Below are 14,824 nucleotides of genomic sequence, written 5' to 3'. Positions count from 1 at the left end.
ATTCACAAGAAACAGCAAGGTTACCCACAGGCAAAGCTAACTAAGCACCTCACTCATTCAGCACTTCTCATTCATTCCGAGTCACAACTTTTTTCAGTAAGCAGCTGATGATTTCAACAAATCTGGAGTTATGTATGGGATTAAGTCAGCAAAGCCTTCTCATGCACAATTCACTTTTCTGTCGCCCTGGGTTGTAGATGCATGAGCAAAAACACCTGCATGTAGGCAGGCTGCTGTAACTAAGGCTCAGTGCTCTCAGCTGCATTCATTTATGGATTGCTTATTTCAGATGCTGCCCGATGCTGGGCCTCAATACTTTACTTACAAGTGGTTCTATAGTTTGTTTTGCTTTCAATTTTCACCATGAAAATGAGGACAATGCAACTTAAAATACAGTAAGTTATATAAAAGTTAGTGCAAGTCAATACATGTAGTTATACAGTATCTGCAAGATATAATGTGCAAGTAATTTTTTTTTAGTTTTATATTGTATTTTAAGAGATATTGAAGTTGTTAGGCACAGAACATACTTTCAGTTTCTGTACTTATGCTCAAAAAGTCCTTGTTAATCCTAGGTGACCTAGGATATTAAGAGAACCTTGTCACCTCAAGAATACCATCTTTAATGCTGCATTAAAGAATCAGCTCCAGCAAGGGCCAGTATTGTCTGTGTGCAACACAGCACACACATCCGCACCAACACAGGAGCCTCCTGCAGAAACACAGCCCCTGCCCAGCACTGACAGATGGAGGGCTTTGCACTCCCCATGCACAGCGGTCCATCAGTACGGCTCTCCACATGAGCTGAGATTTCACATTGCCAGGGAATGCCACAGTTACTGATTTGGGGAATACGTTGCAAAAGTATCACTAAGGATTTCATGCTGAAAGTATTTTAGTCATTGAATAACATACACTGAGAAAGCTTCATCTGGGATGGTTTCTAGGTATTGAAAGACAGGATGCATGAGGTTGCTCTTAAGTCAGAGCACAAAAAAAGCAAACCCAGTTTTCAGCAAACTAATTCTTCACTCATAGCTAAATAAGTAGCTTTTTCTGTAGAAAAAAAAAAGGCATTTTTATGAGGTAATACATAGCTTTCTTTTGCTAAAAAGAAATCAACAGTAAGCCCACACATCAATCTGAACTTACTTGGATTGTCAGTGAGAAACACAGGGCAAAAACTCTAGCCTCCTTCAAAGTAAAGGCATTCCCATGGCTTGCGGAGGGAATTTTGCATGCAGAGAGATTTGTGGAGAGAGAAGTCTCAAGACTTCTATCTGTCATACACCTCTCATCTTAAAGCGAAGATGGGAAAAGGGCTTTCTCCCTTTTCTTAAGTGAGGTACAAGAATTGATTAAAAACCTTCATGCCTCAATATAGAGGAACCTCAGGGGCAGGTGGAATCATGCCTACCCTTGGCCTGTGCTGAGCACAGTGCAAAACTGCTACAGAATGCTAGAATGCCCATGGCTCACCTGGGAGAGCTGTCAGTGTTCCAGAGCCACTTCAAGCTTGGTCTTCAGTAGAGACAGAGAAGGTAGAGCCACCACCCCACAGCACTGCTGGAGCCATTTCACACACCTGCAGCCATTTTCATACACCCCACCCCTCTCTCCTGGGCTAAGGAAGAGTTGGCGTCACTGCCCCCAGAGCTCTCCTGGTCAGCTCAGCTGGCTCTGAAGCCACAATTAAATACTCTTATGCTGCTCCAGCAGCGTTCTCTATCAAATAGGGATTCATTGAAAGACTTGCACACTAGAAGGAGATAGAACCCACACCTCGTCATGTGCCTAAATAAAACAAATAGGTTAAACTGTCTTAGGTATACATACCTGCTAAGAACACCTCCCAAACAAGCTTTGGCATGGACAGCACCAGGCAGCCCACAGCTGCAGTGAATTAAATGTCCATCACAGTGATACTCACACGCAAGAGGCTTTTGGGGAAGGGATACTCCTGAAAGTGAGGGAACACACAGAGGAAGGGAAGGAAGGCCGCTGCATGTCAGATCTCACCCCAGCGCTGAGTCAGCGTGCTATAAACCAGCCGCCTGCATGCAGAAAGGTATTGGAGAGTGCACTCTTGTGACCCACACCATGAGAGTCAGTGCCTCCTGTGGCACGCACACAAGCAACATACACACACGTACACCGATACAACCCACGGAGCTGGTCCAGGAAGGGACTCCTGGCTAATGAGCAGCAGCGTGGACGTTCATGTGGAAGCGGTAGTCCTCCAGCTCTGGGAAGTGCTGGCCGCACACCGCACAGGTGCTGCCCTTGTCCTTGCTGTGCGTGCGCCGCATGTGGCTGTCGTGTGCCGCGTGCGAGGCGAAGGCTTTGCCGCAGTGCTTGCACTTGAAGGGCTTCTCTCCCGAGTGCTGGCGGATGTGCGTGCGCAGGATGCTGGAGGCTGTAAACGCCTGGGAGGCCACAGGAGGAAGGGTGGGGGGGAGAGCAGGGAGAGGGGTTAGCGGGCTCCGCTTCATGGCTGTGGAAGCTCAGAAAGATTTCTGATTGCAGACACCAGTAAATATCTCCGATGTGACAAAGGATGAGAAGTCAAGTCAATACTACCCTAATTAGCTTTGTATAGGGGAATCGTAATGCAGGTTTTCTTTGCAGTCTTTACTTTCAAAGTTACTCTTTCATGCTGATGAATGCTGGCTCGGAATTCAGCTGCCAGAATTTGCTCATGCTGGGCTAGCATCTACTTGAAGGGCTTTTCTTTTTCCTTCTGTCATGTTCTGCTCTTCCTTCAGTACCTCCTAGCCCATCTTTCCCCTCGCATGACTTTATCCCCTCATAACAATCTTACATTTTAGGAGAAAACCCTCTCACTAAGCCATAAGCAAACAGATTGCCAAACAGCCAGCTGTTTCCTTAATTTTTCCCCAGCCAAGGCACTCACGGGTCCTTTACTATTTGCAGACTACACAAAATAGTTGCTGCTAACCATGTCACCATCAGAAAGCTGAGGAAAATGCCATGCTGGAAGCAAAAATCCTGTACATGGGTGTGAGCAGACAAAGCTCGCACCCACAGAGCCTCTATAGTGCCTGTTACATAGACTGCCCTGTTACTAAAAGTAAGCAAGCACACCATCGTTATCATGGAGGTTCAGCTCTTGAACTACATCTGTCCATCACACTACACGAGTCACTAAGACCAAACATTACCAATCTGATTAGGATGGCATCTGAAATACTGTGAAGCATTCCTATATGCTGTCCCTGCAGCACATCGCTGAGCAGTGAATTAGGCCAAATTCTGCTTCAATGGAAAGCAAGAGCTAGGAGCTGACCCTGCTTCTTCAGTCCCAGATGTTTGTATAAACATGATTTCAGAGTTGGGACTTGCATGGAATCATTTAAGTTGGAAAAGACCCTTAAGATCACCAGCTCCAACCACCCACCTGGTGCTATTAAAGCAAAGCCCGTCTACTGTACCACATCCCAAAGCATCACATTGTCTTCTATCTACCTCCAGGGATGGGGCAGCCTGTTCCAGTACCTCTCCACTTTTTCCATTTAAAAAACCATCCCAATATCCAGCTCAACCCCTCCCTGGTGCAACCTGCTGCTATTTCCTCACACCTGATCCAACCCTCTCACTTCCAACCTCTTCAAACCCTTTCTCCCACTGCATCTCCCAGCTGTACCCAGAACGTACGCACTCAGCTTATCTGGATACCAACTTAAAGAGAAGGCATCTGTTTCCCGGATAGAAAAAGGGGAAGGGCAGCACATGGTGCTGTGAGGCACTGGAACACGGGAGCTGCCCACCTTATTGCAGTAGACGCATTTGTAGGGGCGCTCCCCGGAATGAACCCGCATGTGTTTGTTCAGGCTGGAGGACTGTGAGAAGCTCTTCCCGCACACCGAGCACTGCAGAAGGAACACAGGAGTTACGGGAAGCACAGAACAGCACGGCTGGAAAGAGCTGTTCTACATGGGGTTAACTTAACTAGGAACACTTTAAATGAAGTCAGAATAATATATATATATTTTTTAAAGACAGACAAATCATGCAAAATTGAAAGCTCTTTTTGTTTGTACGGTTAAAATAGTAAAACCTGTCTCTGGAACATTAGCAGAAGATACTGATAATTAGTAATTAAATATGATTCCCCCCCCCCCCCCCCCCCAGTTATTAAGACAGTTACATCCTTTATTTATCCCTCTATTTAAGGGAATCCCTCTTAAGGAGCACCTTGCTGACAGCCCCCAGGGCACAGCCACTGCCTCTGCTGCATCGCTGCAGGCGGTGACACCCAGTGCTGAGGTGCTGAAGTCAAGGAGTCCGTGGGGACACTCGCACAAATCCCGAGGGAATGTGCAGGAGCCCACAGATCATTTCCTTATCCCGCTGTTATTTTGGAATAAATCATCAATCTCCAGTTCAGAATAAACTATCCTATGGAAGGTCATTTTTTACTGATATCATTTCCCTTCCTTGCTTTTTAAGTCGATTTGTTTCTCATTTAATTGCAATATCCATTCAGAACAAGTTTACCGCCACTGCTGTTCTCAAGTATTTCTTCCCTGTGTGTTGAAAAAAGGAAAGGAAAAAGAGAGGAAAAAAGGGGAAAAAAAAAAAAAAAAAAAAGGAAAGGAAAAAAAAGGAAAAAAAGGAAAGGATAAAAAGAGGGATGGAGAAAGAAGAAAAACAGGAAGGAATAACTGTGATTTCGATCTGCATAATTAGTGGAATCGTATTAGACCTCAAATGTAATAGAAGCTTCTTTTAAATCTCTTACTAAATCCTTAAAACATTCGAATACGATATCATTGATTTAATTGGATCTATTCCAGGAAAACGGACCTTGTCTGGAGATGACCCATAGGAACAAAGGAGGGTGCTGGGGACCGAAGCAATAGCCGTACCACACTGGAAGCCCCCCAGCCCTTCCCAACCGCGTTTCACTGCCCGGCGTTGCCGAGGCAGCGGCTCACGTCGGGTGCAACGCTTCGGGCTCTCGCCATGTGCGACAGCCTCGGCCCGGGACAGGCAGCACTGGGAGCGGTCGGGGGGCGGGGGGGGCAAAGCACCTCCCCGAAGACCCCGAGGTAACGGCGGGGACATCTCACCTTGTGGGGTCTGTGCTTCTCGTGGACGTGCAGCACGTGGATGCGCAGCCGGTCCCTCTTCTCGAAGGAGCGGCTGCAGAGGTGGCAGGGGAATTTCCTGTCGCCCTGGTCCACGCAGCGCGTGTACTTGAGGTGCTTGTCACGGTAGTAGCGGTAGGCGAACACCTTCCCGCAGCGCTCGCACTTGAAGCTCTCCCCGGCGCCTGCACGGCAAAGCGCGGTGCCCGTCAGTCCCAGGGAGGGTAAGAATGTTACAAACGGATTCCGGCGTTATCATCAACCAAACCGAACCAAACCAAACCTCTCAGCTCCCGCTGCCCCCCGGTTCCCTTTGTGCCGGCGGAGGGGAGGCAGCTCCGCACCGCTCCGCCCGTGTCCACGGGCAGCGGATGGGACGCGTTCCTACGGCACGGCCGGCCGACCCCGGGACGCGGCCTGACGGCGGCACCGCCGCTGCCCTTCGCTTCCCGTTCCCCCAAAAAGGACGATCGATCCACGTGGCTTTTCTGTCGTTTTCAAAACACTATCAAACAAACGCGCGTTTATTTGGTTTCCTTTGGGGTTTTAAATTGTTCTTAACCACTGAACTTAGGAACAATACAGGAAACGTTTCGAACGTTAACAACATTTCCCTCTGCCTCTAATCGAAGGCAGGTAAGTGACATTCCCTCCAGCCCCGAAACGAACCACCGGCCGCCCCACAAAGCACCACCGCAGTCCCAGAGTCCCATTGCCCGGGGTTCCCCTCTCTCGCCGTCAGCGCACCCCCACCCCCCTCCGGCTTTTGTCTTCTCACAACCCTGACTTCAGACCCAGCTTCGGCTGACAGCGGCGTCTCCCTTCTCCACTGCATTTCTCCCCGAATAAGCGCAGTTGACACCGCTGCGGTAGGATTAAAACAAACCCCAACAAGGAACGCCGCAAAAAGTCCCCCCACACCAACAGCTCGGCAACAACGGGGGAAACGGGGGATGCTTTACATTAGCACCTCTACGCAAACCGGAGTGGCAGAGGGGGAGCGGTACCGGGATGGCCGCCCCAGAGCAGCCCGGCCCGGGGCACCCTCGCTGCCGTCCGACACGCGTTACGAAGGGCGCTGGCGGAGTCCCTCCGCTTCCGAGCGCGATCCGGGGGACCCCCGAGGCGCTGCCACGTTCTCACCTTCGGGGTGCTGCGGGGGCCGTCCCGCCTCCGGCATGCCCTTCAGGCAGATGGGGATGCCCAGGAACTGCACGTAGCAGTCCCCGTACCACACCAGCAGCTCCTCCTTGGGCGCGATCTCCCGGCAGCTCTCGTAAAAGATCTGCCCCTGGCACTGCAGCGCCGTCAGGTTCTGCTCCTCGGGGAAGCGGGCGCAGTTCACCAGAGACATCCAGTTGCCGGCCGTGCCCTTCCCGTCGATGAAGTGGCTCAGTTGTCCGTACTCGAAGACCTGAAGGGCAGAGAGAAGAGGATCAGAGCCGAGAGCGGATCGGGGCCGGGCAGAGGTCCCCTCGCAGTTCCCCCACGGCCATAACGTACTGCCCGCAGGAAGCCCCGCCGCCAACATCTCCCCGGCTCCCCCCCGCCGGCGGCTACCTCCCACATCAGCGAGTTGTCGTCGTAAGTCTTGATCTCGGTGGTGTTGACCACTTTGCCTTGGAACGGGCCGAAGCGAACTCCTTTGGGGATGGGGGCGGTGCAGAACACCCCCAGGTGCCAAACGTCCCCGTAGGCCACGCGCAGCACGGCCAGCCCTGCGGGGACAGCGCGGGCTGAGCGCGGCCGGAGACAGGGAACGGGGCGCGGGCGCGGGCGGTGTCCCTGCCCATACCTTCGGGCAGCTGCAGCGCGTCCCCGTCGGGCGGCGGAGCCGGGGGGGAGCGAGCGGTACCTGCGGAGAGGGACCCTCGTCAGCGGCTCTGAGAGGCCGTGGGGGCGGCCCCCGAGCCCCCGCACCCCCCTCCGGATTTTCCGTCCCCTTACCCGGGCTGACGGGAGGCACGCGGAGCCCCGAGATGGCGTGCAGCCCGCCGGGCAGCTGGGGGCTGCGCAGCGCCCCGTACAGCACCGCGTTCAGCTCCTCCTCGCTGAAGTGAAACCTGCGGCTCTGCCCCGCCGTCTCGCAGCCCCCCCCGGGCCGGGCCGTCCGCTGCGTGGTGTCCGCCGGAGCCTGGGCAGGGGGCGGCGGGGCCGTATGGGGCGGCGGGAGGCCGAGGAACGCGGGGATGCCGAAGGGGGGCAGCGGCGGGGAGGGGGGCAGCAGGCGGCCCAGAGGCTGGAAGAAGTCGGGGGGCGCCTCCAAGTACTGCGCCGGGGGCAGGAAGGGCGGGTAGTAGGCGGCGAGTCCGGCGGGGCTCAGCCCGAGCGCGTCCGTGGCGTCCGCGGCGGGGCCCGGCTCGCCGGCCAGGGCCAGCGCCATGTCGGGGTGCCGCAGGTAGAGCGGGCTCCGAGGGGAAGGCGAGGAGTAGCTGAGCCGCCCTCCTCGCCCGGCGCCGTCGGGGCGAGCGGGCCGCCGGCCCCCCGTGGCTATATGGGCTCGGGCAGGGGGCGGCCCGCCCGGGGGTCGCGTGGCCCCAGGGGCGGGCGAGTGGGGGGAGGCTGCCCCGACGGGAGCCCCTACCCCGGGGCGGGGCCGCCGGTGGTGGTGAGGGGGCTCTCCGCTTTGCCGGAGCCGCCCCCGATTCTGCCCCGCTGCCGGGCACGTTCGAGCGGTGCGCCTGGGCCCTGCGGAACGGCTTTTGGCTGTGAGAACGCAAAAATCCGCTTCCAAACAGCCCGAACAGCCGGCAGTGCTCTGGGTGCCGGGCTTGCAGCGGGCTCCTGCTGCTCCCAGGCCGGGCGAGTCCGCAGCTCCGCGCAGCACTGCTTAGCGACAACTGAAGCATCGCTGCGTTAGCAACATCGTTCTTCTCCAGGACTCAGAACGCGGCGTCATACCAGGCATTACGGCTCTGTCCCAGGTGCAACCAGGAGAAGACGAGAGGTGACAGCATGCCATAAAAAACGAATTTTCAGTACTCTATGCAGACTATGCAGTCCTGTGTGAAGTGCTGCCTTCCTCTCACAGCAGGGACTCACCAGAAGTCACCTGGAGCCGCTACTGACAGAGAGACTTTGGCTCCAACCTGCCGCTGACTGTGCTTGGCTGAAGGTGAAGCCATCCTCCGAGCCTTGATTTCATGCTGGCACTGCAGTTCCCACCTGCCCAAAGCTTTGGGTTGGAGCCTGCTCTTAGCCTTTCAGTCTGGTTGTGAGAGCTGAGTGCTTGCACATTGAGGAGAGCCAGAACGGTGCCAGGCAGCTCCTGAGACCCCGAGTCTGAGCTGTGACACATGTGGGACTAATTCCCCTACCTACTGCTACATTCTCTGTCCTGATTTCTGTTTGCAAGGCAGAAGCAGTCAACACACCAGGGACAACCAATATGTGCGGCAAGCTTAGGGAGGAGGCAGGAATGCAGCCCTCTAATGCTTTCTCAAGGCAGTCTCTCAGTCTTTATGCCTGTATGGATTTTTTGGCTTTTCATCATTTTCCCTTTTCTCTCTCGTTTCAGACTCTATCTGTAGGGCTGAAGTGATGCTGTACTGCTTTACGAAGTGGCTTTGGATTGGCAGCATTAATATATAAAAGCAGTGCCATGTTTAGCGGGAGCCTTTGAGTGCTGATTGCAGAAAGAAGTTTGCTTTCTCCTTAGAAATGAAATGCTGCCATGAAAGGAAAAGGTCACATATCACTGTTGCGACCACTTTGCAGTTAATCTCCAGTGACTCACAATCCCCTATAGGATGAATGGTATTATGGCTTAGAAAGTAGCAGAGTGGGCATCTGCCTGCCCTGCTTAGAGACTGAAGATGAGACAGCTTTGGGACATGGAGTGGGACTGTACCACAGTGCCTGCTCAGCATTCCCACCTCACATGTTCCCACCTGAGCCCTTTCTGTCTCACCATTCATTTGTAACCCAAGGATGTGGCCCAAAGAATGGAGCTGAGAACAGGTCACAGCTTTGGGCCATGCTAGTCCTCATCCATGCTTGCTTTTCGTGCTTCAGCTGATGATGTTTTTTATGTGGTTCAATAACTCCTTATTGGCTTTAGCAACAGAGCAGTGATTATTTATCACAGCATACCTCCTGGACTCACGAACTGTTGCTCCTGTTCTAATACTGAGGGCATTCGCTTTACTCCTCTAAGCTTTATCCTTTCAGTTCCAGTTTCTAATTTCCTACAACATAATTTTACACAACAGAAGCAATTTTACTATAACACAGACAACCACCTGAGTTAAGAAGAAAATAATCATGGAATTATCAAGGCTGGAAAAGACCTTTAAAGTCACCAAGCCCAACTGTCAGCCCATCCCCACCCTGCCCACTAACCACATCCCTCAGTTCCACATCTCCATGCTTCTCGAACACCTCCATGGATGGTGCCTCCACCACATCCCTGGGCAGCCTGTGCCAATGCATCACTTTTCTTTCTGAGAAGAAATTTTTCCTAATGTCTTTCATTCATCAATTCAGCATAGCTCTCGGGTTTTCCCATACACAGACCTGTCCCTTGGTTTCAAGGAGTGGGTTTTCAGTGGTGGGTTCAGATCAGGCTCCTTTCAGCTCTATGTAGAAAGTCCTTACTCTTTTCTGCTTAATAGTATTTTAGAAGAGCATCATCTGCCAGTGGCAAAATGCCTGCACAGGAGATAAAGATTCTGTGTGCTCCACTAGTGTGGGCCTACCCATGAAGATTTCATGATGTGGCAGGCAATGCTATCTGGCTAGGGTAACCCTGTTATGCATTAATGCAAGAGGTAACACACTTGGATATTTTAGACCAGTTTGGGTCCAAATCTTTGCAAATTTGGTTTCCAAACTGGAGCTTTCCTTCTCTATAGCCCCACTGGGTTGGGAATGGTAGATGCAGAGAATTCTGCCTTATTTGTGGAAATTTTCTGCATCACTTTTCCAGTAAAGTGAGTTTCTCTCTCCCTCTCTGGTACCAAGAGATATCAAATTGGGGGATTAACTTCTCTTAGAGTCTCTCCACAACTGTTGCTGTATCTGCATACGCATATTTACAAGGATGTGCCTGTACCTGCCCTGCAAATCCAACTAAAATGACAGGCGTGCTCTCAAACATGATAGCATCTGCACAGCTCAGAGCATGCAGCTTTTCTGTCTGCTCCTGCTGTCCTGAGTTATTGTGTTGAAAAGGAGTCTTCACAACAGGACAGGAACAGGAAATAGAACAGTGATTTACTTGCATGCTTCATTTCTGAAAACAAACAAACCAACCCCTCCCTGGTTATCAAACAACAAAATTATTTAATTGAAAACGGGAATAAATTATATAAATCCTAAATGCATGTGGACCATAAGCTAGAAGGGAAATAAAGTACATTGATATTCCTTCTCTGTCACTACTGTATCATCAGATATAGCAGCATTTCAGTGATGTAGTATTTGTGCAATAGCTGGATCTGATCTGCTGCTTACACGAGGCACTGTATGTATTCTAGTGAACTTCTTTCCATCCTGCAGTTACAGTTTGTGGCACTAGGCTCGCACCTTCAGACTCCTACACCTCCTAATATTCTGTAAGCAGTTTTTCCCCCTTTTCTCTTTCTTCCCCAATCCAGTTGCTCGCATCAGTCTGAACATTGCCCAGCACAGGTCCATTTGGGTACCCACACAGCATTCTACAAGCTTGGTTACAAATTGCATTAAGAAAGCATCTGTGCCCCATCCCATGACTGTGTACGCATAACTTTGGGAATACTCAGACCTCAATGGGCTCCTGCTGGCTACAAAACTGCTGAAGGTTCTTGGGAGTATTTACCTCTAGCAGCTGTGGCCCAGGAGCCTCCTGCCCAGCTGCCTCTGCCCCTGCTGAGGGATGCACAAAACACAGCACTCCACATTTCACTTGTATTGCAGTGTACACTTGCAAGATTTCAGGCAAAATGCAAACTGCATTCTGTTTCAGCTGTGGCCCAGTGCCTTCAGGATGCTTTACTTGATCTTTCCATTCCTTTTTGCAGCTCTCTCAGACTTCTGGCTTGGGGTTCTGTTCTTTCGGAGGCTTCGTTCTATGGAAAACATATATCTCACTGAAACTGGGATACCTTAGGTCCCCTGGACTGCAAGGTGTTCTTTAGGTGCATTAGTTCATCAGGATCAAAGCTACCTTTTTGAGGAACTGTTTTGAGTCATCACTCTTCTGCTCCAAAGTTCCATTTATGTCAGTAGCTGTAGGCACTGGGGCAGCATGGCATGTATGGATAATACTGTGCTGTTCTCTTTGGGGGTAGGAGAGCTCCCTTTTATTGCCTGGTTTCAGCTTTCATTCATTTGGGTGCAGCAAAGACAAGTCCGAGGGAGTCTATATTGCTGGGATTTTCAGTGAGGGGTACCCGAGGTATGTGTGACAAAGAGACAGGATGAAACTTTATCCCCTCAAAGTAATTAACCATGGTTTTTTTTTTTTCATTTTCAAGATGACTTTCCATAACCAGAGACCAAAGGGAAGGAGACAGCACACACAAGGAGTCGGCTGGGTCACAAATCCAGCCTGAGCCCATCATGTGGCCAAGTGCATGGTTGTTAGAACTGGCAGGTGCCAAAGGAGGCTCACACTGGAATGAGACAAGGAATGTGGTGTCGGGCACACAGAGATCTCACACCAACATTGCCATTTGCAGTGGGCAGTTGAGGAGTATCACAGGAGGGTTTCTCTAAGCGGCAGCATATCTCAAAGTCCGGCTCTCAAGGGCTGCCATCCATCCGGGTTCATTCATGTGGACCTTCCCTGACCTACCTTTCCCCTAAGAATGCATGCAACTGTCATCACTCTTTTCTCTTTTACCAAGCAGTTGGGCTGCGGACAGCCCTTTGTCAGAAGTTGGGATTCAGCAATGCATGCAAAACCCTTGGCCACAGTCCCAGTACGGACTTCAAGCGGTCCCATGCCTTTCTGAACAGAACCGATGGGTTTTGACAGGGAGCAGCCTGCGCTCCTGCCAGGCACAGCAGCAGATGCTGCTGCAGCAATGACAGAACTGTGATTTAGATCAGGTCAGAACAGTGGCAGTTTGTTGCTATAGCTGGAGGACACAGCACAGAGCAGCAGCGACAGCCTCTGCTGGTGGGAGCTGCGTTCCTGCAAGGCAGATACAGCTCATGTACACTTAGCAGTGCTATGCCAAAGCCTAACAGGAATCAAGTTGTATGAGTCTGTCACATGCACAAGTCTGTGCAACTGTTCATGGGCTATCTGTATTCTACTTTCTCCAGCTCAAGAATTAATTCATCACGTTTACTGTTTCAGGACATAATTTGAAGGCTGTCAAGAGGCCCACTTGGGCCTTGGCATTTCTGCTTCCACACTTTGTGACCTGCTAGGCCAAGACAGAGGGCAGATTCCCCAGGCTGCCATTTTCCCTTGCCATAGTGTGATGCCAAGCAGTGTTTGTTCTGCAACAGTGAGACACACAGCCTCTCCCCATATTGGTTATAGAATCATAGAATGGCCCGGGTTGAAAAGGACCACAATGATCATCCAGTTTCAACTCCCTGCTATGTGCAGGGTCGCCAACCACCAGCCCAGGCTGCCCAGAGCCACATCCAGCCTGGCCTTGAATGCCTCCAGGGATGGGGCATCCACAACCTCACTGGGCAACCTGCTCCAGTGCGTCACTGCCTTCACAGTAAATTTCTTCCCAAGATCTAGTCTAAATCTACCCTCTTCCAGTTTAAAGCCATTTCTCCTCATCCTATCCCTAACTGCCTTTACAGAAAATCCTTATCAAAATGTTTTGGTAGAATGGAGAAACCTTTTAGTGGAATGGTGAAAGGATGACACTATTTGGAAGTCTTAATAATAACAATTATTTTAGCTTATAACATTTTTGACATAAATACCTGTTCTCCCTCATTCATTTCCTAGACGACAGCAGATGGTTCTTGTGAACAGCCATTCCTCTAGCTGCTTTTATCCTTTTCAGATAAACTCCCCATACATTTCCAACTTCCTTAAAACAACAGTGTGATGTAACAAGGAGAAGCAGGCCCTGAGTGTGCTCAGTCCTACTGTGTGCCGTTTGAGGTCTGCCTCTGCGCAAACCGTCACCAAAGACGCCCGTTTAGGGCCGTGATATAGAGAAGTACTTACTGTTTTCTGTTTTCACACTAAGCTACTCGATGAACGTGATGAACAGAATTATTAAAAGAAAATATTCTGAGTAATTACTGGTTGTAATATATAAAACATTCTGCAACGGAGAGAAACTGCTGTGCTTGTTAAAGCTGCAGACTACTCTATCCTGCACTGCTTCAGTGCTGCCTCCTACACCCTGACAAGAATAAATGAAGACACAACAGAAACACGTTGAAATCTCTAAAGCCATGTAAAACCCGAAGGCATTAAAATTTATTAAATGATGCAATAACAACAGAATTCTTTATTTACAATAGCATTATTTAACATCAAATAAGCAAATAGCATCGGCAAAGCAATATTAACTTGCATAAATGTATTTAAAATTTCTCTGAATATATCTACCTTTGCATAAACTGCTCACACTAGAAATACAAACATCAATGCAGGTGAACAAAGTGATGTTCAGAGTTAACTCCGCTTTGAAAATAAATCACAACCTGAAACACTGTAAGCTTTCTCCTGAAGAACCATAGTTTATATATTGCTTAATTTTACCCTTGTATAATCTTTTCATATACACACATCTCAGATGCAACTTCATGATGAACTGTACAAATAAAACCCACAAATGACATAAAGGGAAAAAAATTAAATGACAGTAAATGTTTGAAGAAACGTGTCCATCATCTCTATTGAACAACATAAAGATTAAGTGATGATGCACTTATTCCAAAATTGTACACAATTCACTATACAAATATAATACATCAGACAGCTATGTAGGAATATACAATACTTAAAAACAGATCTAAGGCATTATGCTAGATTTTAGCATTTTGAGGTTCTTGCACATAGCTTTTACCTGTAGTAAGAAACTTAAAAGATTTTGTTTTAGTCTACAAAGAAACACCAGGGAGAAAATTCTAATTAAAATCAAAGCCACTACAGTAAATTTTCTTTTGTGCAGAGAATGCTTTTGCTCTTAGGCAGCATACTACCATACAAATACTAGAAAACTTTTAAATTCACACCAACAATTAATGGCTTAAGTTGCATTTCAAAACTGATTGTGTATCTTTGGGTTCTGCGAGTGGAGCTGTGCCACCCATTTCATCTGCTAAGCCCATATGAATTCCATTTTTCAACAAAGATTAAAAAATGTATTGTATAAACTGCAAAAACATTGCTTTTAATTAATAGGCCCAAAGGGATGCCGGCGTGGGACAATATTTTCAAGATTGAGTACAAATTAATTCATTGTAGCAAAACAGCTCACTTCACTTTTTAAACTTACCACATTACATGAACACTTAACCAGGCCGTATGACCATGTATATACGCTTATTTTTCACATTATGCGCCTTTCACATTTAGTAATGTAAGTAGAACACTGATTACTTGTTCTGTTAAACAAAATCCTAGTACTTTCTCCAACAAATTTACTGTATACACGATGAAAATACTGATAATGAAGGGAATTGATTTGGCTTTTTTGTTTCTATAGTGATCAATATGATCAGAAGATTCCTTCACTCACTTTTCTTTTTCTTTAGTCAGAAGACGACAAAGTCACGATGAACCCAAACTGAGCCAAAGT

The 14,824-nt window shown here is 49.3% G+C and overlaps 1 protein-coding gene across 1 annotated transcript; it reads right to left on the bottom strand.

The window, feature by feature from the left end:
- Window positions 1-2,195: 2,195 nt before the first annotated feature.
- On the bottom strand, window positions 2,196-7,494 carry PRDM14 (PR/SET domain 14; the record flags this gene model as incomplete). The annotated part of the gene is given in 6 exon segments (XM_079533415.1): window positions 2,196-2,426; window positions 3,789-3,890; window positions 5,094-5,296; window positions 6,255-6,525; window positions 6,672-7,038; window positions 7,040-7,494. Coding segments are annotated over 6 exon segments (1,629 nt in total).
- Window positions 7,495-14,824: the final 7,330 nt, after the last annotated feature.

The sequence above is a fragment of the Tetrao urogallus genome, assembly GCF_951394365.1.
Source record: "Tetrao urogallus genome assembly, chromosome: 3".
Lineage (NCBI taxonomy): Eukaryota > Metazoa > Chordata > Aves > Galliformes > Phasianidae > Tetrao > Tetrao urogallus.
Note: the sequence above shows the minus strand (reverse complement) of the source record. Positions and strands in the feature narration are given on the sequence as shown.